Source organism: Phyllopteryx taeniolatus, chromosome 21 (assembly GCF_024500385.1).
Source record: "Phyllopteryx taeniolatus isolate TA_2022b chromosome 21, UOR_Ptae_1.2, whole genome shotgun sequence".
Lineage (NCBI taxonomy): Eukaryota > Metazoa > Chordata > Actinopteri > Syngnathiformes > Syngnathidae > Phyllopteryx > Phyllopteryx taeniolatus.
Genome location: NC_084522.1, coordinates 10,407,589 through 10,433,537, shown reverse-complemented (window position 1 = coordinate 10,433,537; position 25,949 = coordinate 10,407,589). Strand labels below are relative to the sequence as shown.

Here is a 25,949-nt window from a genome sequence, read left to right as displayed (position 1 = left end):
TAACCACATATTCTTACATACATACATATTCTTCCAATTCTGTTCAGTTTATGTTTGCTCTTGCTCACGCTAGCACATGACAGTGTGGGTGTGTATTAAAAATGAATAAAGATTAGCAGGGCATTTATCCAGTTGGCCTCTGCGCCACTCTCATTTGGACTGCCTGCTGTTAACCGTTCTCCCGGGTGTTAGTTGTGGACACTCAAATGTACTACTTCAGTAGTCAGGGGTGGTTATTGATCAGCTCACCCATCTGTACTTGAACCAAGCTTCTCTGCATCGTTGTGTGTTGTGTAACAACTCGTTAACATTGACCGCAATGTCTGGAATTTGGCACCACAGCCAATGTCTCATTGTGCTTTGTGTTGGACTCACTGCTGATTATTTGAGGTTCATGTGTGTCCTTGTATTGTCTCCTGCTCTGACAGTTGGCAACTGAACAAGTTTCAAACTGTTTTTGCCCTTTCAAGGTTTTATGGTGAACCAAGTTTTGGAATCCCTACTCATTTATGAATCTGCTATACAAGCAACCTCTGGGAACCCAATCTCTCGTTTCAGCTTCTCTACTCATTTTTTCCCATTCTCCTTCCGCACCAAGCAAAGATGCTTAATTAGCAATTTTATTAAGGACAATTTCTCCCTTTGGGCTACTTGCTGTCTCACAGGTCCCCATGCAACACAAGAACAGGCTGACCCGAAAAAGACCCCAAACAAAGCAGGGAGACGATGGAACAAAGGATGATTACGGATGGGTGCTGCGCAGGGTTAGCCCAAGGGAATTGAATGGGGGTCATGGGATGGGCAAAACAAGATGTGAATTCTGTTGCTGCTTCTCTGCATTTGAGTTAAAAGCATTTCCTGAAATTAGATAACATCTTAAGTTGCTTCAAGGTTGTGTGGGTGCTTTATGTTTGTCATAATGTGGTACACTCACGGTACACTTTATTAGTGCTATCAACTCTTGAAATCAAAGTAGATTAATTTTGCCCTGTTATAAACCATTTCCTGAATTCCATCACTTACATTTTTTTCAGCCCTTTATTTCCCCATTACAGTTTTCCTAAATTACATTGAAGGTTTTTTGTTGTTGTGGTACCGGTTCCATAACTTGGTGAATACACTCTTGAGTCTAGTAGCCTACTGAAAATACTGTATAAATGTGATAAATCATGACTGAAAAGTTTTTTTTTTTTAAGTTTGTTGTAAAGAAACTTAAATACAAGATTCAGCTGTTTCTCTCCACAGTGAATTGAATTCCAAACTGCAAGACACTCTGGAGCAAATAGAGGTACTCTCTCTCTCTCTCTCTCTCTCTCTCTGTCAGGCTCTCTCACTCTCTGCCTTATCTGTAATTGAGTTATTGAGAACCCATATCCATTAAAATACTTTCAATGTTATATAGTGTTTGGCTTGGTGCTTTAGTTTTGCGAAAAAATATTCATTCAAACAGAGGTTTGACTGTTAAGTTCTGGCTCTGTCCAAATATTGACAGGCTGAAAAGTCATTATTATGAGTGCAAAATTATCTAAATCATATCAGTTTCATCTAGAGCTCTGTTGCAATATTACGGTGTGATAAAAGGTATGCAAAGCAATTTTCTCTGCACCACCACCTCTGAGCTTGAAAAGATTAATTACTTTGGTTTTCTCTGTAAACAAGAAAAAGGCACGGACGTGCGCACACAAATATTGCAAAGCTATTGGTGTTTACCTGTTAACCTTGGTAACAAGGAAAAGAAAATCCTCTAAATTCATTTTACTAATCACTTTGTACAAGGAACAATTCCCCATATCAAGTAGATGAGGGTTTTGTGTACCATGTTTGCAGCCATGATGCAAAACACACATGCCTGGAGGAGTCGTGCCTTGATATGTGAGTTTAATTCGTGTTGTGACCACGCTCAAAACTCAAAACACTTCTTAAATCATCTTTCCCCATTAAACTGAATGGAAATGCCATCAATCTCTTGCAACCCCCAAAAACTATTGTTTGTTTGTGTTTTTAATTTAAAAAAATAGATTTCTTAATGTTGTACTTTATAAAAACATTGTATAAAACATAATTAAGTAGAATGTAAACAAATAAGCAGTTTGTGCATCATGACTTATTGCTGCAGTCCAATTCATTGTGCTGCTCCTTCTGGTGTCCCCGCCTTGGCCAACGAGAGACAGTATAATACAATCATGCAGACAGAAATGAAGAACAGCAGCACTTCATCTTCTACTAACTACTGTTAGTGACTCAGTAAAGAGCTGTAATATTAGTCATTTTTCATAGAGGATAAAGAATACATGCATGTGTGTCTTGTTATATTATCTGTCTACATGTGTTGCTTCATTGTTTGTGTTTATCCCTTGCTTAACACATTCACTCCCATTGATGGCTTTAGAAGTCAAATATCGATGCTAACTGTTAGCGTATAAACGCCGTTTTGCGTTGTTTGTTAGCATTAGGCTAAGCGGACTTTCTTAAGGCAGAGCTTTAAATACACAATGTGTAATTCTCTTTTATGTTTAGTTTGACAGTAAACTTCAACTCGGAGTGGCGTTAAATAGCTTGAAGCCTATCTTGATGAATTGTTCACAATTTGCCAAACTGCTGCTTATTGTGAAGTGAGTTGAACTGAGTTCACGGCCACCATACAGCGCTCGTATCTCGTTTGTGCTCGCAAGTCAAAGCAAAAAATTGTCTGAATGATGGCTCGTATCTCGAAAAACTCAAGTTGGTCGTATCTTAAGACACCACTATAATGTATACAGTGGAGTGCACATGTGGATTAAATATATAATTTGGTCTTTTGAGTCTTCCATTTATCAAATGCACACATTTAATTAGATTTTTTGCTAGTGTGGTGGAAGAACAGTATCGTTGTCTTTATATACAACTTTAAAACACGTATTGAGAGGAACATTTTAGCTCACCACCCTGCTATCAAAGACTGATTCAGTTTGTCAAGGTCATAACACATCCTTGTACTTCCTGTCTTGCAACCCCCTTTCTTACATCTTTGTCAAAAACATCCACATTCAATTACCGTATCCCCTGCTTTGTGTACGAGCCATGCTTCTGCACATCTATATTTAAATCCCTGGTCTTAATGTTGAGAATCCTCCTTTTTCTCTCCCCACCTTTTGTCATCCATCTATTTCTGCCTCCAGGAGCAGCTTGACGTTGCCCTGTCAAAGACTTGCAAACACTTTGATGTTGCACACTATACCAAAGTCCAGCTGGCCTACACACTCCTTGGGAAGACACAGGTGAGCTGTTGGACTCCTATTCAAGGTCATTGAAATGGTCCAACTCAAATTAATGTGTGTTTGTTGCCTTAATCATTGTTTCTTTATCAAGCCTTTAGCCAACATTTACTCTTTTTATTGGATCATTTGAATCAAGGGTGAATGTCATGCACATAATTTAGGAAACAAATGACAAGCACAAGGTTGTGCTAATGTGTAGTTTGGCAGTGGGTTGTAATCAACCAATATAGCTGTACCATTGTTCCGATCTTCCAAATAAATATTTACTTGCATACACAATGTAATGCATACAGCTCTCAGAGGTCTCGTGAATTGGTTTAATTAATTGTATCAATATTTAATCAAATATAGTGGTAAAAATTCCTCTTCTTCTGCAGAATAATATGCAGAGAAATTACCCAAGCCCACTTTAATTGGTGAGACATATTTATGCTGTGAACTTGATTTGAGAAGGGCATTTTAGAAGTTAGAAATATTTACATAGAAACACAAACAACTGAAACAGAGTCTATATAAACCTTATTAGTTTTACATTTTACAGTATGTCTGACAACAATTTGACATCCTGGGTGTCGATGCTGGAACGCGTGTATTTTGGATGCTGGATCATACGAGTTTTCACATGCCAGTAAAAACTAAAATGTAACAAATCAGAGCACATTTGGAGTCTGTATAGTATAGTCTCTTGGGTCTCACTACCTAGCTCTGATGCACCTCACAGTGAGTAAGTTAGTTTCATATTCTTTTGAAAGAGACATTGTTTTTACTAGCGATCAATAACAATTTTTTTTTGGGTTGAGGTCATGATTTTTTTATTATTTTTTTAAAGCCGTGATTGTGTCATTTTTTAGGTTTCTGCTCACCACCAGGGCTTATGCAGTTTTAGGACTGACTGACCTGCCTCATCATTTTAACACGATTGACAAATAATCCCTAAATATATACTGAGATTTGGATCTGTTCAAAAGCTTAAGCAAACCCTTAACTACTACTTTTAGAAGCTCAAGCCCAATATGTAGCTGTTAACAAACGTAAGCAACAAGGTCAAACTGGACTATTGCACCTGTCGGAGTCTGCTCAAAACTCCACTGCTAGTGGATGGGAACAGCCCCAAGCCCATTCAGTATAATATAATACATAAATGTTTCAGAACGGGTAATGAACTCTTACCTGTAATGTAGTTATAAAAAAAAAATAAAAAAAAATAGGCAACCTAATTTTAAAGCCCTAAATGTGTAAGTGGATGACTATTTTCAGCTGTGTTCAGTTGTTAGGCTTATTAAGTATTTACAACTGTATACTGGAAAGAGAGGGAAAATACTGCAGAGCCCATGTTCATCTTAATGAAGGAACATGTCAAATAGAGCAAGCAACAGTGTAGCTCACTGATGACTTTTTAATAGATCTTGGACAGCAATGCATCTTTTTGTCTTGGGTAAAAAGCTATTAAGCGTTGACTGAAATGCCAATGCTTGTTAAATGAATACTCAACACGGAGCTGCCACGGAGCTTCACTGACATTTTCACTAGCCAATATGTATAAATGATGCTTGCAACAAGAATCAGCGCACAATGACCTAACTTTACCTTCCAGGTCTTCCAGGCCTGATGTCAGAAAATTTAAACAAAACCCTGACATTTTTCATTGAACCCACAACAAATTTTATTTACTTCCCCGAATACATCTTCAAATCCTTCTAAAGACCAAGCGTACTGTGTATGTCGACAGCCAGTGAATGTTGTTTTAGGAGTTTGGTTTGCAATGCTGTGTGCAAGCTGCTGTGAGCTGTTTTCTTCACAGATCCACACGGGCAAATAAAAATGACATCTTGATATAATCATTTTCATAACTGTGTGTTTGGCTTTCTTTGCAGACTGCTATGGACCAGTTGCACATGCACTTCACCCAGGCCATCCACAACACTGTGTTCCAAGTGGTGCTGGGATACGTCGAGCTCTGTGCTGGCAATGCTGATACCAAGTTTCAGAAAATGCAATATAAGGATCTCTGTACGGTAAGAGACTGTCCACAAACACTGTGTGTGTGTGTGTGTGTGTGTGTGCGTGTGCGTGCGTGTGTGTACGCGCACGTGTGTAAGGAAAACGTTTACATACAAGATCTGTATGCTCTGTATTTGTTTTATTTAAATTTTTTCTTACCTCTTTCTTTGTAAATAGTGGATGTGTAATGAGTTACACAAAGTCAATTATTCTGCTGAAATCGGAGCACATCCTATTAACTGCAAATCTAATTCATAAAGATTGAAGTGAAACAGAGGAGGACAACTTAAAGAATATGATTTAGAAACAGGGCAGTGTGCCTCGAGTGCTACACTGGTGGTCTCTCAACCCAAAGGTTGCGCGTTCGGTATGCTTTTCACCTGTGACCAAGTCGAATTAGTCTTGCTCATGATAAATATAATGCATGTCAGCATCACTTTTAGTGTACACACTGGCCCCTTACTGTCCTTGTTCTTGTTGTTTTTATGTGTCTGAGCTTGTATCATCTCGATTCCACTTTGAAATAAATCCCATCATGCTGATTTAGAAGCTATAGCTTGGTCAATTTATCATGAACTTTCTGGGGCGAATTGCTGAGATTATGCTGTAGAAGGTTATTGGTAAAGGTTTCCCTATGTGTGCAGCGGACAATGTGTTTCTGTCCCATTTCACGCCATATTCAAGTTATGATATCTTGTTGTTCGGCTGTCATGCGGTAGATATCCAATCCTCTGCCCTTTATCTGTCCCCTCAGCGCTGCCTCTCATTTTTTTTCTGGTCTTTTCATCACCAACTTGATTTGTTTTCCTCTATATGCAGTAAATTTTCATAGACACTACACTGCTTTTAGAAAGGACTGGTTCAAAGCATATTTTTTGCACATGTAGATCCACAGGCATGACAATGATGATGTATTGAAGGAATAACAGACACAGACTGCACAGGAATAACAAGAAGCAGTATTTCAGCACTTAAACTGCTTTTTATTTATTATTCATGTTGAACTCTGACCAGCTACAACATTAGGTACACCTGTTCTAACTGGGCTCTACTAGAACCGATATTTTTATTTGCTATGCAGTATTCTTTCTTGAATACTGTATAGCAGACAAACAGTGTATAATGGACACATTACCCAGCATACAGTGTTTGTTATTGTTATTGTAGTTTGCAGTGGTGGGAAGCTGTAATGCAACTTGTGTTTGGTGTTTTGGTGAAATAGTAACTGGTTACAGTAAGCTACATGAAGGGATAACATTTTGTCTGCTGTATGGAAAGCTCAAGATCTGATTTGCTTTTACTCTTGCTCGTCTGTTTTAGCACCTCACAAATCAAAGTTGGCAGTTTTCTACCTGTCTTGAAAAGGGAAACTTTTATCCCTTTCACTTGGTCAAAAAAGTACACGAGGAGGAGTAAACGTGTTGATTCTCGGTTCCCACGATAAGCAAAGGTTGAACGATGTGAAAGCTCATATTAGACCCTCTAAACTCACCTTTTAAATTATGTGACCTAAAATTCAAGAGGAACGGGAACTCTCTGAGAGGTCAATTAGGATTATGGAAAGGCCGTATTAATTTTACAGCAGCATCTCATCATTATTGGCCAGACTCTGTATCAATCCCCTGGTCCGTGGTCTTGATAGAATTCACTCATTCTAGCCATTGGAGGGAACAATTGCTCAAGAAACAGAACACAGGAAAGAAATGCCATTTAAAAGCATGGGATCACAATTAAACTGAACAAAGATAAACAAGACATCCAAGCAGACATAAAGGCTTCACTGGACAGTAGACACTATTGGTAGAAGACAAGAGCAGGCAAGGAGCTGATTGGCTGACACAGGAGGCATATGGGAAACTAATGAGACTGGGGCAAAAATAATGAAAATGAAAAAAGGGAGCTCAGCAGATGCAATGCTATATTTTTGTTTGGGTTTTAGATTTTGGTTCATGGTATAAACAAGAGTTCTTCATTAATTCTTTATAGCTTGGCTAAATGGCATCCAGTTACACCAAACTACTACTTTCACTCAACTGCTGTGTGTGTTCATATTTCAATAAGCTTGACCTTTCTTTGTCTTGAAGTTACTCCAAGGCTTTGGGGTTCATGCAGATGGAGTTGCTTATTCATATTAAACCTACGTCAGCATTTCTTTTAGCTTGATGGATGTCTTTGTTTTTAGTGCTCTCACTATGATGAACCTTCAATGAACCTTGCTGTTATGTGGGTAGTTTTTGAGAGGATGCATGTTAAAGGTAATCCAGAATGAAATGGGGAGTTTATAACTGTGTTCCCGTGGGAGATCTCCATCTCCTTGCCAATTCTCTAATCTGGTTTAGGCTTCATCAAAGCACTTTGATGATGAAGCTTCAGGTTATTGAATAATCGAAGCACTCTTACAGTAAATGGTGGCCATTGCCTTTTAGTTGGATAGGTGAGGTTTTCACTCACAACAATACGAGTAGTGGTGTCAAACATACGGCCCGCGGGCCAGAACCGGCCCTTCAGGGGGTCCAATCCGGCCCGTGAAGATGGAGAACACATTCACTGCAATTTTTCAATAAAGTAACTTTTGTTGCTAATTTTGTCCACTGGAGGGTGCACTGACAACACTTAAATGACATTGATGCACTTGTGAAGGCTAAACGATGCCAAGTTTCAGGAGCACACTAATATAAAATGATGTGCCATGTTCACACTACAATTTGGTGAAAATAAATACCTCCTGTAGAAATGTTTTAAGACATTGAATATTACAAAATTTCAGTCAAAAGCTTCACTTAAAAAGAGGTTGGTTGTTGGAACCTTTTTTTTTTTTTGGGACGTTTTGTTAAACATAAATAAAAACAGAATACAATGAATGCTTTGCAAATCATGTTCAACCTATATTTAATTGAATACACTACAAAGACGAAATGTAATGTTCAAACTGATAAACTTTTAGCAAACAATCATTAACTTAGAATTTTATGGCTGCAACACGTTCCAAAAAAGCTGGGAGAGGTGGAAAAAAAGTTGAGGAATGCTCATCAAACACCTGTTTGAAAAATCCCACAGGTGAACAGGCTAATTGGGAACAGGTGGGTGCCATGATTGGGTATAAAAGGAGCTTCCCTGAATTGCTCAGGCATTCACTAGCAAAGACGCACTTGTTCACCTCTTTGTGAGAAAATAGTCAAACAGTTTAAGGAAAATGTTCCTCAACGTACAATTGCAAGGAATTTAGGGATTTCATCATCTATGGTCCATAATATCATCAAAAGGTTCAGAGAATCTGGAGAAATCACTGCATGTAAGCGGCAAGGCCGAAAACCAACATTGAATGCCCGTGACCTTCGATCCCTCAGGCGGCATTGCATCAAAAAACATCAATGTGTAAAGGATATCACCACATGGGTTCAGAAACACTTTCAATGTCAAACCAATGTTAGTAAATACAGTTCAGCGCTACAGCCGTAAGTGCAACTTGAAACTCTACTACGCAAAGCAAAAGCCATTTATCAACAACACCCAGAAACGCCGCCGGCTTCTCTGGGCCCGAGCTCATCTAAGATGGACTGATGCAGAGTGGAAAAGTGTTCTGTGGTCCGACGAGTCCACATTTCAAATTGTTTTTGGAAATTGTGCACGTCGTGTCCTCCGGGCCAAAGAGGAAAAGAATCATCCGGACTGTTATGGACGCAAAGTTCAAAAGCCAGCATCTGTGATGGTATGGGGCTGTGTCAGTGCCAATGGCATGGGTAACTTACACGTCTGTGAAGGCACCATTAATGCTGAAAGGTACATGGAGAAACATATGCTGCCATCCAAGCAACGTCTTTTTCATGGACGCCCCGAATTATTTCAGGAAGACAATGCCAAACCACATTCTGCACGTGTTACCACAGCGTGGCTTCGTAGTCAAAGAGTGCGGGTACTAGACTGGCCTGCCTGCAGTCCAGACCTGTCTCCCATTGAAAATGTGTGGCGCATTATGAAGCGTAAAATACGACAATGGACACCCCAGACTGTTGAACAGCTGAAACTGTACATCAAGCAAGAATGGGAAAGAATTCCACTGAATCCAATAAAGTTTCAGTTTCTTCCTTAAATATCTTGTCTTTGTAGTGTATTCAATTAAATATAGGTTGAACATGATTTGCAAATCATTGTATTCTGTTTTTATTTGTTTAACACAACATCCCAACTTCATTGGAATTGGAGTTATAATATAAAAAACAGTAGGACACCCAAATCCTCCCATTCTGTTTGTTTTATTTCTTTTGGTGCTCAAAATTGATAATTCTCTTCCAACCAATCACTGGAGTGACTAAAGTGTCACCCATGTGACTGGTATCATAAATGAAGGGTGTAAAAAGCGTACTAAGCTCCAGGCCCTTTAAGACTTTTTGACCATTTGAAATGAACAAAAAATAGCAACAAAAATACATGTCATATATAACAATCTGAACTCAACTGCTGGAGGGAAGGCTTATAGATTACACACTGTTTCTGATCTTTTGCATCTTAACATTTTTTTAAACAAAAAAAAAAACTAATAAAAAGAAGTTTCGTCTACCTTTATCTTATTACAAGTTTACTCCCATGCATACCCACAGGCATCCATAAAATCAACACTGAAGCTTGGCAGATGTGAAGCGCAGGTAGTCTTCAGAAAATCGAATTGTGGAGTTATTGTGGCGGCTCTGTCAACAAAGGTTGATTCTAGCGGCAGTTCTTTAAAGAGCGGCATATATGTTCCACCTCACCCAAATGCTCACTAGTACACAAAAGTGGTTGTGTGTAGGTGTAACTGGAGTTGTATTCCTCATCAAACCCACAGACCCATTTTCATGCACATTTTCTCTTCCTGTGGCCCAGTTGCTTGGCAACATGCTGCTGACATGGTTGACTTGTGGAGAATATGGAGCGTCAAATGTATGGCACATCTTGTTCGTTAAACGGCCTCTCACATTGTGTCTCTATATGTTGCATGCCCAAGTATTCCATCTATTCATTATGATGGCCAAGGTTGGAACTTGGAGCCTATCCCATCTGTTATTTAAATACTATTTATTTATTTATTTATTTTATATCGCATCAGTCCGGTGTCCCTCCACCCCAAGCCCCCCAAATAAGAAAAGAAAACCCATATGAATGAATTACTGGTTAAATTTTTTTGGGCTCTCAATTCACCATTGATGCCATACTGTCTAATTTTGAGTTGTTGGTCATTAGATGCCAACATTTATTTCTTGTAAGCGTTTTCCTCATTCTGTTTGTACAAAAGTGTCCACTGAAGCTTAAATATGGTCATTATACATTCATTTAATTCATATTAAAATGCACTTCATTAACAGACATTTGAAATGCTGTATTTTGTGTTACCCCACTGAAAGGACAAATCAGATATAGGTCCATTTGGTACCATGCTTAATGCATAGCTCTTCCATCAGTACATTTCTTGTGACACAGAAATTTCCCCACAGTGTCTCTGAATAACAAGCCCAAGCATGAATTAGATATAATATGAAGCACAGCAGCTTATGTTGTAATTTCATTTTAACTTCTGGGTGTTCCATTTCCTTCTTTCTCCCATTTTTCTTCAGGCTATGCTAAAGTAGATTATACCCTTTTAGCAATTAATACACAAAATGGCACCAGTGACCACATTACCTCTCTGTTTGCAGCATATCACCCTGGACAGCTACATTCCGTGTCTGACTGATCTATGCAAGGCATTGTGGGAGGTGATGTTGAGTTACCATCGCACGATGCAGTGGCACGAAGAGCATGATAAGCAGGCGACCACACCCACTCCAGGTACTGCACTGCCACCTTATATGTTCGATTTTATGTTCTGCATTTGAAGCTAACACTTCCAAAACAATCCCAAAGTGATATATCAATACATCATTTCTTTTTTCTCACACAACCGCCGTCATTTTCAACTCCTAATCTCATCTCATCTTCCCGTCGCTCTGACTATTTTTCTTGAGTTATAAGTTAGTCGTAAAAGGGTAAATCTGCTCCCAGTACCCCGAGATGAATGAATAAGTCACCGAATAAGTTTGACTTCAAAGACTTGGTGAAAATGGGGTCAGTTTTCCAAACTCTCCGGAGCACTAATCATTTCTGGATGTTTGATATCCCTGTAATACACAGCTTGGCCAGGTCTGCAGCTTGCTGAGAAGAATCACACAACCAAGGTTAATTACAGTGTATTTATTTGTTTTTGTGCTTTTGAACACCATTGTGATACAGCCACTGACATATAGTAGTTTATGTTGTTGCCTTTTGGTTTAGAGGTCACTGAACAATAAAATAGTTGCAATGCTTATGTTTTACTTACATTCATTGTTGTAGCATTGCCAAACATTCATAGGTTACCAGTCTGTTGTTATTGCATCATTATACAGCGTGATTTTAAGAGACCAACCAGCATCATGAAGTGCTTTGATGCACTCTTAATTTCAGTGATTTCTCAACATTTTACAATTTTAAGTTGTTTCAAATGAATTACTTTTTATACACAAGTTTGAGATAAATTTCAAGTCAGAAATTGATCAAACATAACATACATTTCTGTGCACAGTTCATCCCCTCTATGAAGGCAACAGAAATTTGCTTTTAACTTAAACCACTCAGAAATCTCAGAAAAAAAACGTGCCCCATTTCTTCTAGAAATGAAGTGTCAATGTAACAGTTTTTCCTTTTCGTTGTTGAATCAGATGTCATATTTACATTACCCACATTCCATTAGCTGAATGGGGATATCCTGTGGTTCTGAATGATTGGAAACATTCTTTGGATATTTCATTAAATGCCATCGTTCCCTTTATGGGAAAGGATATACACCTTGTTTACTGCCAAGAGTGTCATCCATCATCTCAATAGTTGATTGATTTTTCACCTCTGTGTAAAGGTGTTCCTGGCGATTACTTTGTCTTGCATTCACAGTCTCTCCTGATGTGTGCATGGTCTGTCGTTGTCATGATTCAGTGTGCATGTGCCGTCTCATTTGTTCAACAATATTTTGAGTTGACTTTGACCTCCAGCTCACACTAGAGGCCACCTGTGTCATAGCAGTCAGGCCTACTAAAGATCGCCCCCCCACTCTTTGGTCTAATTCTGGCACTTAATGTATTGAGTTGTTCTCTGTAATGTTTCACTGATTAATCTTGTCGCTTGATGAAAGGAGAGGTTGTCATTGGATGTTACTCCGTCCTCCCGCCTGGAGTCATTCTTTTTTCTAGCTGACGAGATAGATTTGCTCCTGTAGCTCATACCTGGACATGTTTCATTCACACTGAAAGACATCAGGCACAGAGGTCAAGGATGTGTAACTATGTCCAAAAAACACACAAGGAATTTGTCTCCGGTAGTTGGAGCTGCTCTAGTACGACAACAGACAGTCAATTGACAAAGAACACTTTTGAGACATAAAGACATTGAGAAAAACACTCACTGAGCAATAAAAGGTTGCTAGTAATCGGGTAATGCCGGTACAATATTTATTTATTTACTTTTTACTTTTTGACAATTGTGAAAAAGTTTGAATGACTAATATACCAATAGTCCGGTGCAATGACCATTGTCCAAAGGGCGCCGAGACTTCAAGGAATGTATGCAGTTTAAAGTGACTAGTAGTGAGATAATCTGGGACAATGTCGACTGTGCAAATGTTGCAGATACTCCTCAGTCAGTGTGGAAATGTTGCAGATACTCCTCAGTCAGTGCTGCAGGTGCTACTCTGGCATGAGCGGCCAGTATTTGTCAACAGCAGATATGCAAATAGTGCAGCGTCGCGAGACTACCACAGTGAGTGCACGAGTAATGTGTAATTGGCCCGACAGAAATGTAACAACAAACTCAAGATAAAAAAATTTCCGCATGTTGCAATGGAATTGTAAGTTAGCTGTTTAAGAAGTTGATGGCAAGAGGGAAGAAGCTTTTGGAATGTCTGCTAGTTTTAGTTTGCATTGTTCGCTAGCGCCTACCTGAGGGAAGGAGCTGGAAGAGAAGGTGACTAGGATGTGGAGGGTCCAAGAGGATTTTGCATGCTCTACTCTTTAGTTCTGGCAGCGTGCAAGTCCTCAAAGGTAGGTAGGGGGGTACCGACAATCTGTTCAGCAGTTTTGATTGTCCGTTGCAGTCGGAGTTTGCCCTGTTTTGTAGCAGCACCAAACCAGACCGTGATGGAAGAACACAGGCTGGATTTTATGACCACAGGCCATGCTTCCTCAGAAGCCACAGGAAGTACATCCTCTACTGGGCCTTTTTGAGGATGGAGTTGATGTTGATTGCCCACTTCAGGTCCTGAGAGATTGTAATTCCCAGGAACTTGAAGGTCTCGACGGTTGACACAAGGCCAGCTGGACAGCGTGAGGGGCAGCTGTGGCTAAGGATGCCTCCTGAAGTCCACGATCATCTCTACAGTCTTGAGGCTGTTCAGCTCCAGGTTGTGTCTGACGCACCGCAGCTCCAGCCGCTCCACTTCCTGTCGATATGCAGACTCGTCACCGTCTTTGATGAGGCCAATGACAGTGGTGTCATCTGCCGGGTGCATTGAGGTGCAGTTCTTTGTGTAGAAAGAGAAGAGCGGCGGAGACAGGACCCAACCTTGGGGTGCCCCAGTGCTGATGCTGCGTGTGGATGAGGTGGCCTACCCCAGCCTCACCTGCTGTGTCATGCCTGTCAGAAAGCTGTAAATCCACTGGCAGATGGCAGGCGAGACGCTGAGCTGGAGAAGCTTGGAGGTAAGGAGTTCAGGGCTGATGGTGTTGAACGCAGAGCTGAAGTCCACGAACAGGATCCTCGCATATGTCCCTGTGCTGTCGAGGTGTTCTAGGATTAAGTGCAGTCCCATGTTGACTGCATCATCCGCAGACCTGTTTGCTCGGTAGACAAACTGCAGAGGGTCCATCAGGGGATCTGTGACGCTCTTGAGGTGGTCCAGCACAAGGCGTTCGAAGGACTTCATGGCCACAGATGTCAAGGCGACAGGCCTGTAGTCATTCAGACCCGAGATTGCTCCACGTGACAGCAAAATTGTCACTGCACACGGTATATCAACACATTTCACAATGACCTTCTTTTTAGTGGTGCAATTTATATATTTTTTTGTGTATTGGGATCAAAGAACAACATCAAAGGCTCTGATGGTTTCCTGTGGGATTTGATACTCACTGATCCCTGCTGAACCAAAGTTTCACAGTATTTCTTTTGTCTGCAAGTTTCTTTGCCTATCGAAAATGACCTTGACAGCCCCATCTCCAGGTCCTCTCATCAATCACTCTTGCATCCTGCGCTCCATTATGAGTGTACTCGGCCGACGTGAGGGGGTGGGCCAGACTCACTAAAGAAGTTGGTTTCATTCCACCACCTATCAACAAACAAGGCAGAGATCTTAGCTGACTGTTGTCCAGTTTTGGGCATGTCAGTCAAGAGGAATCAGTCTTACACTCCCCTCTATTGCTGATTGATGGGTACCTTCAGTGGTAGCTCAACTTCAAATTGTGACACTTTTCCACTCTGAAAGGTTCAATGACTTCATACTTGAATGCGCAAGAAGAAATTGGTTTAAAAAAACCAAAAAGAAATATCAAATATTTTGCATTCTCTAATATTTATATATTTGTATATTCTTTCAGGCTGCACTTGCATTATCTCATATCGAAATTCAATAATGAATTCCTTTCAGTCGTTGAAAAGACACAACCAAAGAATAGAAATATGGGGGAAAAAAGTTTTGTTCCTCAGCCTTTCTCCATTCCCATTTTAAATGTAACTGCAGAGGATGCAGTGACAGCAGAGTCTGATGAGTTGGTGGTGGACCACAGCTATGTGAAGAAGAAGCTGGCACATGGACTGACACGGATCTGGCAGGTTTGCTACCTAGTCTCTTCAAATTGAATTTTTGTTCCCACAAATGACCTATTTTCTCATTTCATCAGGATGTCCAGTTAAAGGTGAAGGCCTATATCCTTGGTACCGACATGTCTAACTTCAAATATGATGACTTCATCGTGGTATTGGATGTCATCAGCAGGTATTGTTTAATGCCAGTGCAAGTAGCTCTTGCGTTGTGTTTCATCATTACGGTACCCCACCAGGGGAAACAAGGAAATATTTGATTCTTATTCATTCATCTGCTGCATCTATTGCACCCATCACAGCATTTTTTGGCCTGCAGAAAATTCGTCACATTTGTATTTGTTATACATCATATTTTGAACCGTATTTCAAATCTTAACACGCTAGCTCCCCCTTCTCTTAAAGTATTTATTTTTGGTCATACATTTGAAAAGACTTATACTGATCTTGTTATTACAATCTGATTGTATTGTTGAGCAACTTTTATGGTACACTGAAATCATAAAAAAAATTATAATTCTAGGTGGGATACTCTGTACTATTCAACGACTGTGGAATTCTTAAAAAAAAAAAAAAAAAAAGTCTCCCCAGTTTCTTTGTTACAGTCCTCAGTTAAACATATTTATTCACAATGTCAGATAAACACAGAACACCTTTGGACTCAGACTAAAACAATGATCCAACCATACAAGCCTTGTTATTATTTGTTACTTAAGCTCAACTAACTTTAACTGATACAGAGGCAAAAATAGGTACAGCTGCTCAGGGTTTCAGAAACTAGTCAAGCGCATTATGACATAAATGTGTGTGAAAGGAGTCATCATTCTTGGGAATACACCAGTTCAGGGTATACCCCGCCTCCTGCCCAATGATAGCTGGGATAGGCTCCAGCACGCCCGCGACCCTTGTGAGGAGATTACGGACATTATTCAGGAATAGCTCTCACACTTACTATTCAAATGCTTTATATATATATATATATATATATATATATATATATATATATATATATATATATATATATACACACACACACACACACACAAACACACACGCTCACATAAACACGTCACACATACAGGTCAAATACACTCGCATGAACATGTCAAATCTATTCACATACCATCCTCAAATCCATTCATAAAATATACTCTAATCCTTTCACATTTCCATCTCAAATGCTCGCATACATGCTTGTGAAAAAAAAAAATCTTGGGAGATTGTATGAATGTATGTATGAGAGCATTTGAGTAGTTAATGAGAGCAAGACTCTTGTGTATGAGAGTGTTTGAGTAGTGTTAATGAGAGCATTTGAGTATTGTTAATGAGAGCAAGATTCATGCGTATCAGAGTGTTTGAGTAGTGCTAATGAGAGCAAGACTCGTGCGTATGGGAGTGTTTGAGTAGTCCTTATGAGAGCCTTTGAGTAGTTTGTTGTGTGTGAAAGCATTTGAATAGTAAGTGTGAGAGCTAATCTTGAATAAGGTCCCTAACGGCCCATCATACATTTCTCCTTCCCTCCCATCTCTTCCAGTTACTGTTGTTATTTCTCTCACTCTCAGTATTCTTCCGTAGATTGATGCAGGTGGGTGAGGAGTTCTGTAGGAGTAAGTCAGAGCTCCTGCAAGAATCCATTAAGCGCCAGAGTGTCAACTATTTTAAAAACTATCACAGGTGAGCTAACGCTATGACAAACATTGATGTTGGTGCTTGTGGTGTCATTTTGAAAACAGCAAATGGTCATAACTGCCACAGCCTTGACTGAACTCTGTTCCCGGTGAGACATAGTTGACGTACTGTACAAGTTGATAAATTATAGAAGCACATTTATGTCTTGATTATATAACCTCCTGCCAACTGCTTGAATATCTGTACTTTGACTAAGATAGCACTACATCAATTCAATCATTGATAATGAAGAGTCATTGATAATCGTTTATCAGAATGTCATTAATCTTTCTCACTATGACAGAAAATTGGAGTGCAAGGTGGCACATTTGTGTGATGGGGATGCATGCTTGGATTAGAGAGATTTATAAAGTAGTGATCTCAAGGTGAATGAGACGACAGAAACTAAATTTTTTCGATGGTGTACCAAGTCTTTAACCATTTGTAGTAATTGCAGCAACATCACACACACACACACACACACACATGCACACACGTTTTCAGTTTATGACACATTTCCTTTCTCCTTTTGCAAGGCCTTCAACATGCATTGTCTAGTGTCTTGAGATAGTTGAAAAAAGATTAAATGAATAACTTTTTAAAATTCATGCCCCAGTCAGGTTATTCTCTATTTTGACTGTGGAGGCTGTTCAAACTATTAGAAAAGATGTGGCTCATTCCTTTTTTCCTCCTTTCTTTTTCTTAGGGCACGGCTGGAGGAGCTGCGTATGTTTCTTGAGAATGAAACATGGGAACTTTGCCCTGTCAAGTCTAACTTCAACATCTCACAGCTCCATGTGGGTTTGAATTTATCCTCGCCAGCTCTGTTATATATACAGTAAATAAGGAAATTAAACATGCGTATCCCAGTTAATGCTGTACATATGGTTTATGCATAAGACAAGTATTGAAAAACAAATCACTTTGCTACGTTTCAATCATTGTTTTCCTGTCACATCTTTCATAAACCAGGAGTTTCAGTTCATGGACCAGTGTCGCTCCCCTTCGCTTTCCCCGAGCAGACAGGGTGTGTCCTCTTCCATTCAAATCCAAGAGGAGCTGTCTCTGTTTCAGCAGTACCTGCAAGAGGGAAACCCCTTTGAGATGCACTTTGAGCAGAAAGAGGAAGAGACAGAGGATGTGCTGGCATCTAATGGGGTGAGTGCTAAACATATTGTATCTACAGGGTTAGGGTCGGGGGAAAAATTATTTTGTGCCCTTGTGTAAAAGAAAGACAAGCCCACAGCGGTCACTGAAATAACTTGAAACTGACAAAGTAATAATGAATTAACATGTACTGAAAATTAACTAATGAAAATCACACATTGCTTTTTTCTCGTACAAACTAATGAAACTGTACAAAAGTGATCGTACCCTTAAATTTATATTTTGTTGCACAACAGTATGGCAATCGCTGCAATGAAATAATTTCCCTAACTCTTCGTGAGACTTGTCCACCTATCGACTGGTATAATGGCCCCACTCCTTGTGAGCAAACTGCTCAGGCTCTCTCATGTTTGCAGGCTGCCTTTTCTAGACTCCTGTTTCAGCTCCTTTCACAGATGTTCAAGAGGCTTCACATCAAGGCTCATCAGATGCCACTTTATGGATGGCATTTGTCTGTGTTTTCAGTTATGTGTTTTGGGTTTTTATGCGGTTGGAGGACACATGAAACAGAGGCTGAGATCAAGCTTTCTGACACTGTGCAGCACATTTCGCTCCAGAATGCCTTGATAAGTGTTGAGACTATGAACTGCATACACTTTGGAAAATGTCTTTTAATTGGATACGATTTAACAGAGGAATGATTTTTCCTATTTACCCATTATAAATTTGAGGCAATTTTATGTACTCACCAATGTGTGGTCTCTTACCAAAACAACAATGGACTCTTCCTTTGTAGTTGACAGTTTTCTGTCTGAGCCATCGACAATAAAAACTTTAGGTTCACGTAATGAAAGTCTGGTTTCCTCTGGCTTGTTTTTCCATTTCCCTTAATAATACATCCTATATGCAAAATTGTGCAAAGTAGACCATGATTCTGCTCATTGTCATTATTGTGTTGCTCAGTCCAACATTTGCACTCATTTTTAGTTTGAACACAACCACTATGATAGAATAATTAGCGAGAATGCATCCATCCATTTTCTTTACCGCTTATCCTCTACTTCATCATCCCGAGAAGTGAAATTCAGCATTTTGTTAAAATTTAAAACATCCATCCATTTTCATTACCGCTGATCCTCACTAGGGTCATGGGCTGCTGGAGCCTATCCCAGCTATTTTCGGGCAGGAGGCGGGGTACACTCTGAACCGGTCGCCAGCCAATCGCAGGGCACATAGAAACAAACAACCATTCGCACTCACATTCACACCTACGGGCAATTTAGAGTCTTCAATCAACCTACTACGGATGTTTTTGGGAGGTGGGAAGAAACCGGAGTGCCTGGAGAAAACCCACTCAGAATGATATATACATTATTTATATGTCCTTATGATTGTTCACCATCCATTATGTACACTATACTGTATAGACATTTTTCTTGTGTTGACAGCTTCTACCCTCTGATTGAGTCAAGTCTACATCAACATCAGTGAGATGACTATGACTAATTAATGAGACAACCTGTGGAGATACACCACCGTGTTTATGAAAAGACAAGTTGATTAATTGGCGTACAATCACTGTGTGTCTTTAGGAGGTTGCATCAGCCCCCGCCAGCCTATTGAAACTTTGAATGATGTGTTTTCAGGCACTTTGTATAGTGTATAAAGACAAAGCTTTTAAAATAGTTTCACTGTTTCTTTGGAGGCCGAAACACTAAGATTAAATATTCGACAAGATTGTCTGAACATCCATCCATCTATCCATCTATCCATTTTCTGAACCGCTTCTCCTCACTAGGGTCGCAGGCGTGTTGGAGCCTATCCCAGCTATTATCGGGCAGGAGGCGGGGTACACCCTGAACTGGTTGCCAGCCAATTGCAGGGCACATACAAACAAACAACCATTCGCACTCACAGTCTCACCTACGGGCAATTTAGAGTCTCCAATTAATGCATGTTTTTGGGATGTGGGAGGAAACCGGAGTGCCCGGAGAAAACCCACGCAGGCATAGGGAGAACATCCAAACTCCACACAGGCGGGGCCGGGGATTGAACCCCAGTCCTCAGAACTGTGAAGCAGATGCTCTAACCAGTCATTCACCGTGCCGCCTTGTCTGAACATGAAGCCCAAATTAGAAAAAGTCAACCAATGTAAAACACAGGATAACTTATCCTGTCAACATGGCATCTCAGCTGCCTGCCTTGTGTGAGGGTATGCGAGTCAAGTGTCAACATACTGTAAGTTGTCTTTGAAATGTTCCTATTTTACCCCCCCAAAAGGTGAGATCCATTGAACTTCATATTAATTTTATGTAGATGTTATGTTGTTAGAAATGCATATTAGTCAAGCTACCACACTTTTATTTTATAAACTAACATGCAAACAGCAAAATATGTGTGCTTGCTGATAAAGTGGACAATGACAGGGTGGCCTTTTTTTTTTTTTTTTTGCTAATGTTAGCATTTAATGAGGACATGTTGGACTTGGACAACGTGATTGAGTAAGCAAGCTGACTGTGGACTGTTGAACAAATATATTTGGAATTTTTTAAAGGTTTTTATATCAATTGATACAGTATTTCTCCATGACAGAGGGGACAAGCCTGTCAACATCCAACTACACACATTACAGTAATATGATGAAAATTGCAAAACATAAGTGTAAATACCTATTCTGCAACTACCCACTGTTTCAGCCTCCAATGAAGGAAGGTACAGTATACAGTAATGCTGGTCATAATGTCACTGAAAACGTCAGAGGGTTTCTTAAATGGGCAGTTGCCCCATAGTCATAGGGTCGACCCTAAGTTTAGGGACACTTGCAAAATGTTCAATTTCATTATGATAATTAAATATACATGATCAAATGACTTGCTTTATCAAATAACTTTATAAAGAAGTCGTATAAAAAATGAGTACACACACTGTTGTTAGCAGGGCAGTGTGTGGGACATGTCAAAATCACATATATCCATGTATGATGTATAAAAATGAAGGAAACACATTATAAAAGACTGGTAAGTGTGACAATGTTTGGCTACTTATAATAACACCAGTTTCATTGTTCTGCTACATTTTCATGATGAACTATTTAGAGTGATATTGACCCATATATAGCAGAGGGGCACAGCCGTTGTCCTTCAGTGTACAAAACATTCAAGCTGACAGCTACACTAAAGAGCCAGGTGTAGTGGTGGAATGAATGGTTCCCTGTACAGTCTCTCAGCCTGAGAAGAGTTGCCCTTCTGTGTTTGCTCCTATATATCACACTAATAGAGGCACAGAGGTTCAGTGTGCACCATTTTCTACCATCTCCTTAAAAAGCATTCAGTTGTTCTGTCAAGGTTTATTTGTGAATGCTACTCCGTTTCTCTTTCTATTACACAGATTATTTTTATACGGCTATATTATCCGTTTAAAGCCATATTGCCTTATCTAATGTGTCAGGCTTTCAAAGCCCAAACATTCCTTGTGCACAAGCCTGTAATACTCGAGCTGTTGTCATGCCTGAGCTCACAGTTAACATTTATTTTGTATTATTTCTGATAAGCCTCAACCAATTTCAATTTCTGATAAGCTTCAACCAATTTACTCTCAATACGGATCGAATCTAATAATTTTTGTGCAGATTTATGCCACCGGGATGTACGATTTGTCTTTTTGCTAATTAGACATTTATTAAATTAAGGGCCTTAGAAGCTGTTTTTGGTTGTGCTTTTATCTAATTGCCCATTGAAAGAGAAAACCCCAAATATTTCAGTTGAGTTACAATATGGTCATCTATATCAATGCAATTTTAGTTTAGAAACATTACAGGTGTTAATGCAATTCCTTAAGAGCCACTTCTCTACAAAAGGTTCACCTTGTGTATTGTTCCATTTGGCCTTGCTCTTTTTTCGTAGCGCTGATCTTTCTTTTTTGTGTCACATTCTTTTTGCATTTTTAAAGTATGAGTCTGATGAGCTGGAGAAGAGCGCGTATCAGGATTACGACAGCGATAGTGACGTCCCCGAGGAGCTCAAGCAGGACTACGTTGACGAGCAGACGGGAGATGTCCCCCTCAAGAGGTCAGATGCACTGTTTCATGCTGTGTGAGCTGTGTGGTGACACACGGGGGACCGACCATGAATGTAATTTCATGATAAGTCCAGGTGTCTATCATTTCTGCTCCCAGATATTTGACATTTACAGACAGACTCCATCCATCCATTTGCTTTACTGCTTATCCTCACTAGGGTCCAAAAATAAAATGATCAAGCTCACCTGTGACTCTATGGAGGATAAGCGGAAAAGAAAATGGATGTATTGGTTGTTATTTCATGTCACCCACTATTTTTTTTTCTCTTTACACTTTCTATGCATAATTTTAGCTCACCTCCTCCTAACCCTGCTCAGTAGGCAGAAAGCTTACCATGAAATCATGAAAAATTCTATTTCGTCCCACATTAGGGATTATGGACTAATTACAGTACTGTAGTCGCTATAATCGAGAGGGCTCTCTCATATTTTTCTTTGAAATAGCAATTGAAAGTAGGTTTGAGATTACTTTGTCATTATTATGATCATTGTGTATATTGCCTGTCAGAGTGGGCCCGTAGCAACTGAAAGAGTGCTGCTTTGATTTTATAGCAATGTTAATCGAAAGCAAGCATGGTTATCTTTGATGGCATACTTACAAAACCAGCTCTTGCATTGGATATATCCTTATAGTGCAAATGTATACCGTATAATGTTAGTCAGTGAGTTAAGATACTGTACATGTTTTCAATAAAATGTAATTAAGTAGGGTTACTTTCTCAGAGAAAAAAACATGCAATGCAATATATTACTTATTCGGGAGCTTATCAGTACAGAGGCATTGTTATGATATGTTACATTGAAAATGTTCTGTCATGAAATGCAAACTCACAAATTAATTGCACCATTATGTGTGCGCTCAGAGCAGAGTCTCATTCTTTTGCAGGTCTGACACGCCAGCTGTTTTGCCAAAGCACTTACAATTTCCGTTGTGTGTATTAGCTCAACTCCACTAAAATGCTAATATCCCATTATTTTAAGCAAGAATAGCTAATGGTTAATTATCAACTGGGTCGTGTGGTCACATCCAGTAATTAAATGCCCCATGTAATGATTGCTAGACAATATAGCTCAATGATAGGTGTCATGGGTCTAGTTCCTCATGCTCACCAGTTCAGAGACCTCACCCTAGGGGTCCTTCTGTGTCGCCGGCATCGTGTAATGGGTTCTGATGGATCAATTAGAACAATTTTGACCCCCACTGAGGTTGTTGTGCTTCTCTTTGACCAAGGAATAATAATGTTAGAACCTATGTTGTCTTGTTTCCTTCTTGTAACAGTGTGTCTCGGGAGACTATAAAAGGCAAGAAGAGGTCAGATTACAACCTGAATAAGACCAACGCCCCAATCCTTACTAACACAACTCTCAACGTCATCCGGCTTGTCGGTGAGTACATGCGTACACATACTATGCTCGGCATGCTCTTGGGAATCGTGTGGACAGATTCATTTCATTAGTTTGCTCCTCTCTGGCCCCCGATAGTCTTACTAATTAAGTCTTTTGCACATCACCACGTTGTGCTCTCTGTTGCCGCTTGTGTGACTGAGAAGCAGCAATAATGGTTAGCCTTTGCCCTGAGCTCTGACCTTGCACTTTCAAAGAGGTACTTAGAGTTCGGTGTGACATTACTAAGTATGCAAATGCATGTGATGCAGCTAAGGTCCTCATGGCTCCACCGGGATGTAATTTACTGTAATTTCACACTTTTAATCTCCTGCAAATTGTATTAAATAGCAGGAACTTTTCATTTATGAGAGAATGTCCACTGCTTGATAACGGGATGAAATATTTCGACAAAAATATTGGGACCCTGCAGGAACTGAAAATGGAATACAATTTTGAGCTGGTCCAGCATTTGTAGCAATGCTACAAATAGTTCCTTTTTGGGGAAGACTTTATTTTGGACCATGTGGTTGTGGGTACCATTATTTTTCCCAAATGGACGTTGCTTTGTGCTCCTGGTCATACTCGTGCTAGAACAGAAAAAGTCCTCCCTCAAACTGTTACCAAAAAAGAAAAAAGTATTTTATTGTATAAGATTTTGTCTTGACCTGAAGCTTTATGATGCAATTAGACTCTCAACCCCTGATTGATGATCTATGAATTGTTTAAGATACTGTTGTCCTTTTTGGGTGTTTCAAAAATCCAAAAGAATTTTCGACTCAAACACTTTCTAACTGCTGATGTTTTTACGTCCTGTTCTGTCAGGGAAATACATGCAGATGATGAGCATTCTGAAGCCGATTGCCTTCGATGTCATCCACTGTGTGTCCCAGCTCTTTGACTACTACCTCTATGCTGTTTACGCCTTCTTTGGACGAAATGACACGGTACGATATAGTGACTCCTCTGTAGAATTGCTCTGCGTTTGTTTTGGCTTTTGTTGTTGTTGTTTTTTCCCGTCAGAACTCAGTGGCGTGGTACGCGTACCGATAGAGGTTGCGTGAACTGAATATTCTGCACCACTCATTTTGACAGATTAGTGTGCCCTAACAGTCACAGTAGCCCTGCTGGGAGTTGAATGCTTGCAAGAGAGACAGAATCTCATGGTCAGTCTTGTAGATTTATGATCTCACTGGTGAAATATTCCCTTGTTCCAAAACTCTCACTCCCTCTTAAATGGAACCGGTGACTCCAGTCTGCATTATGTCTCAGAGCACAGGTTCTGACTTCAGAACAATGTTCAACTGGCCCACGCAGAAAACACATTTACCCTTGGTCTATTATTACCTTGGGGCCTAATAATTAATGGCATAAATGATCTGTGATATTCATCCGATACAACTACATCCATAAGTTGTAGAGGGAAACAAATTATCCTCCATACTTCCCTAAACAAGCTACATATATAGCAATGTATTTGCAGTTTGAAAGCTCAACAGAGGCCAAGGCCACTGTACAGAGCCACATAAGCAGAAGAGGAAATGTTCTCAAATAAAGGAAAGTACAGAGTAGCTTAAACTGTGTAAATGCTTAACAAAAAATTACATTGTTGTGTAGGGTTCATTTGCGGTCCTCTGCTCATGCATTACCGCTATACAAATGTCTTGTGTGATTTTGAGGCTTATTCATTCTTAATGCGTCTGAGATGATTGAAAGGGAACGAAAGTTAAATGCAATGAGAAAGTCTGATGTGACAACGATAGGTACAGTATGTTCTTGTTGTCCATAAGTGTGATTGTGAATGGTTCTCTGTTTTTATATGCACTCTCTTATTGACTGTTGACCAGTCCAAGGTGTAATCCTTCAGCCAATGTCGGGTGGGATAGGCTCCAGAACTCCCCGTGACCCTCAAAAAGATATGCAGTAGAAAAAGGATAGATTGAGGTTTTATGTTCGTTGGATTATAAACTCCATCTAAATAAAAGGTTACAAGCTACCCCCAAACCAGCCATATCTTTTATATATTTTTGCTTCGCAATAAAACAAAACACATTTGTGTGGTGTCATCCTTGAGGGAAAATGTAATGATAACAAGAGGAAAATGACTTCTATCCTTTTGAGTTGGAAGAGATAGAGGACGAACACTCCACAGGGGCTTCTCTAATACAAATTATTAAACTATGCGTTATTAAACTTCTCTGCGTGTGTCATGTGGCGGTAAAAGAAACTAACTCACCAGCTGTACCGTCAAACTTGTATATCTGTCTTCAACCCACTGCGTCGCATTGTTCCTGCTATTTTCTGCCCTCATTGAGTGCCATTTTATGAACTTTTCCAATTCATTAATGGTCTCACATAGAGTGGCACATACAGTCAAATGCTTATCACTCCATCAATCTTTAAAAAGCCGCTATGCTATGCACATATGCTGCTATTTTGACCCGGGAACTGCTCTTTTTGCTCTCCCGTAACCAAGATGGATCTGTTTGACTTCTCTGCTTCAAGAGTCATGGCTGACATTAATATTCAAAAGGGTAAATACCCCATTATGTGTTCGTATTGGCTCAGAGAAACTGCTGAAGTAAGACTGTCACACATATG

General features: G+C 39.8%; 1 protein-coding gene across 5 annotated transcripts in view; it reads left to right on the top strand.

Annotated features, from left to right (window-relative positions):
- The window catches only part of vps50 (VPS50 EARP/GARPII complex subunit), an 85,040-nt gene that overhangs the window by 30,568 nt on the left and 28,523 nt on the right, over positions 1 to 25,949 (top strand). For 4 of the 5 annotated variants that reach the window (XM_061759680.1, XM_061759682.1, XM_061759681.1 and 1 more), the window contains 12 exons: positions 1,246 to 1,288; positions 3,159 to 3,257; positions 5,132 to 5,272; positions 10,928 to 11,060; positions 15,034 to 15,125; positions 15,194 to 15,288; positions 16,689 to 16,787; positions 17,488 to 17,578; positions 17,754 to 17,939; positions 21,837 to 21,955; positions 23,245 to 23,351; positions 24,174 to 24,295. In XM_061759680.1, the coding sequence (XP_061615664.1) occupies positions 1,246 to 1,288; positions 3,159 to 3,257; positions 5,132 to 5,272; positions 10,928 to 11,060; positions 15,034 to 15,125; positions 15,194 to 15,288; positions 16,689 to 16,787; positions 17,488 to 17,578; positions 17,754 to 17,939; positions 21,837 to 21,955; positions 23,245 to 23,351; positions 24,174 to 24,295 (1,327 nt within the window). Of the gene's footprint in view, positions 1 to 1,245; positions 1,289 to 3,158; positions 3,258 to 5,131; positions 5,273 to 10,927; positions 11,061 to 11,402; positions 11,447 to 15,033; positions 15,126 to 15,193; positions 15,289 to 16,688; positions 16,788 to 17,487; positions 17,579 to 17,753; positions 17,940 to 21,836; positions 21,956 to 23,244; positions 23,352 to 24,173; positions 24,296 to 25,949 lie in introns of those variants that run through there. The other variant, XR_009786076.1, reaches the window with a different exon arrangement.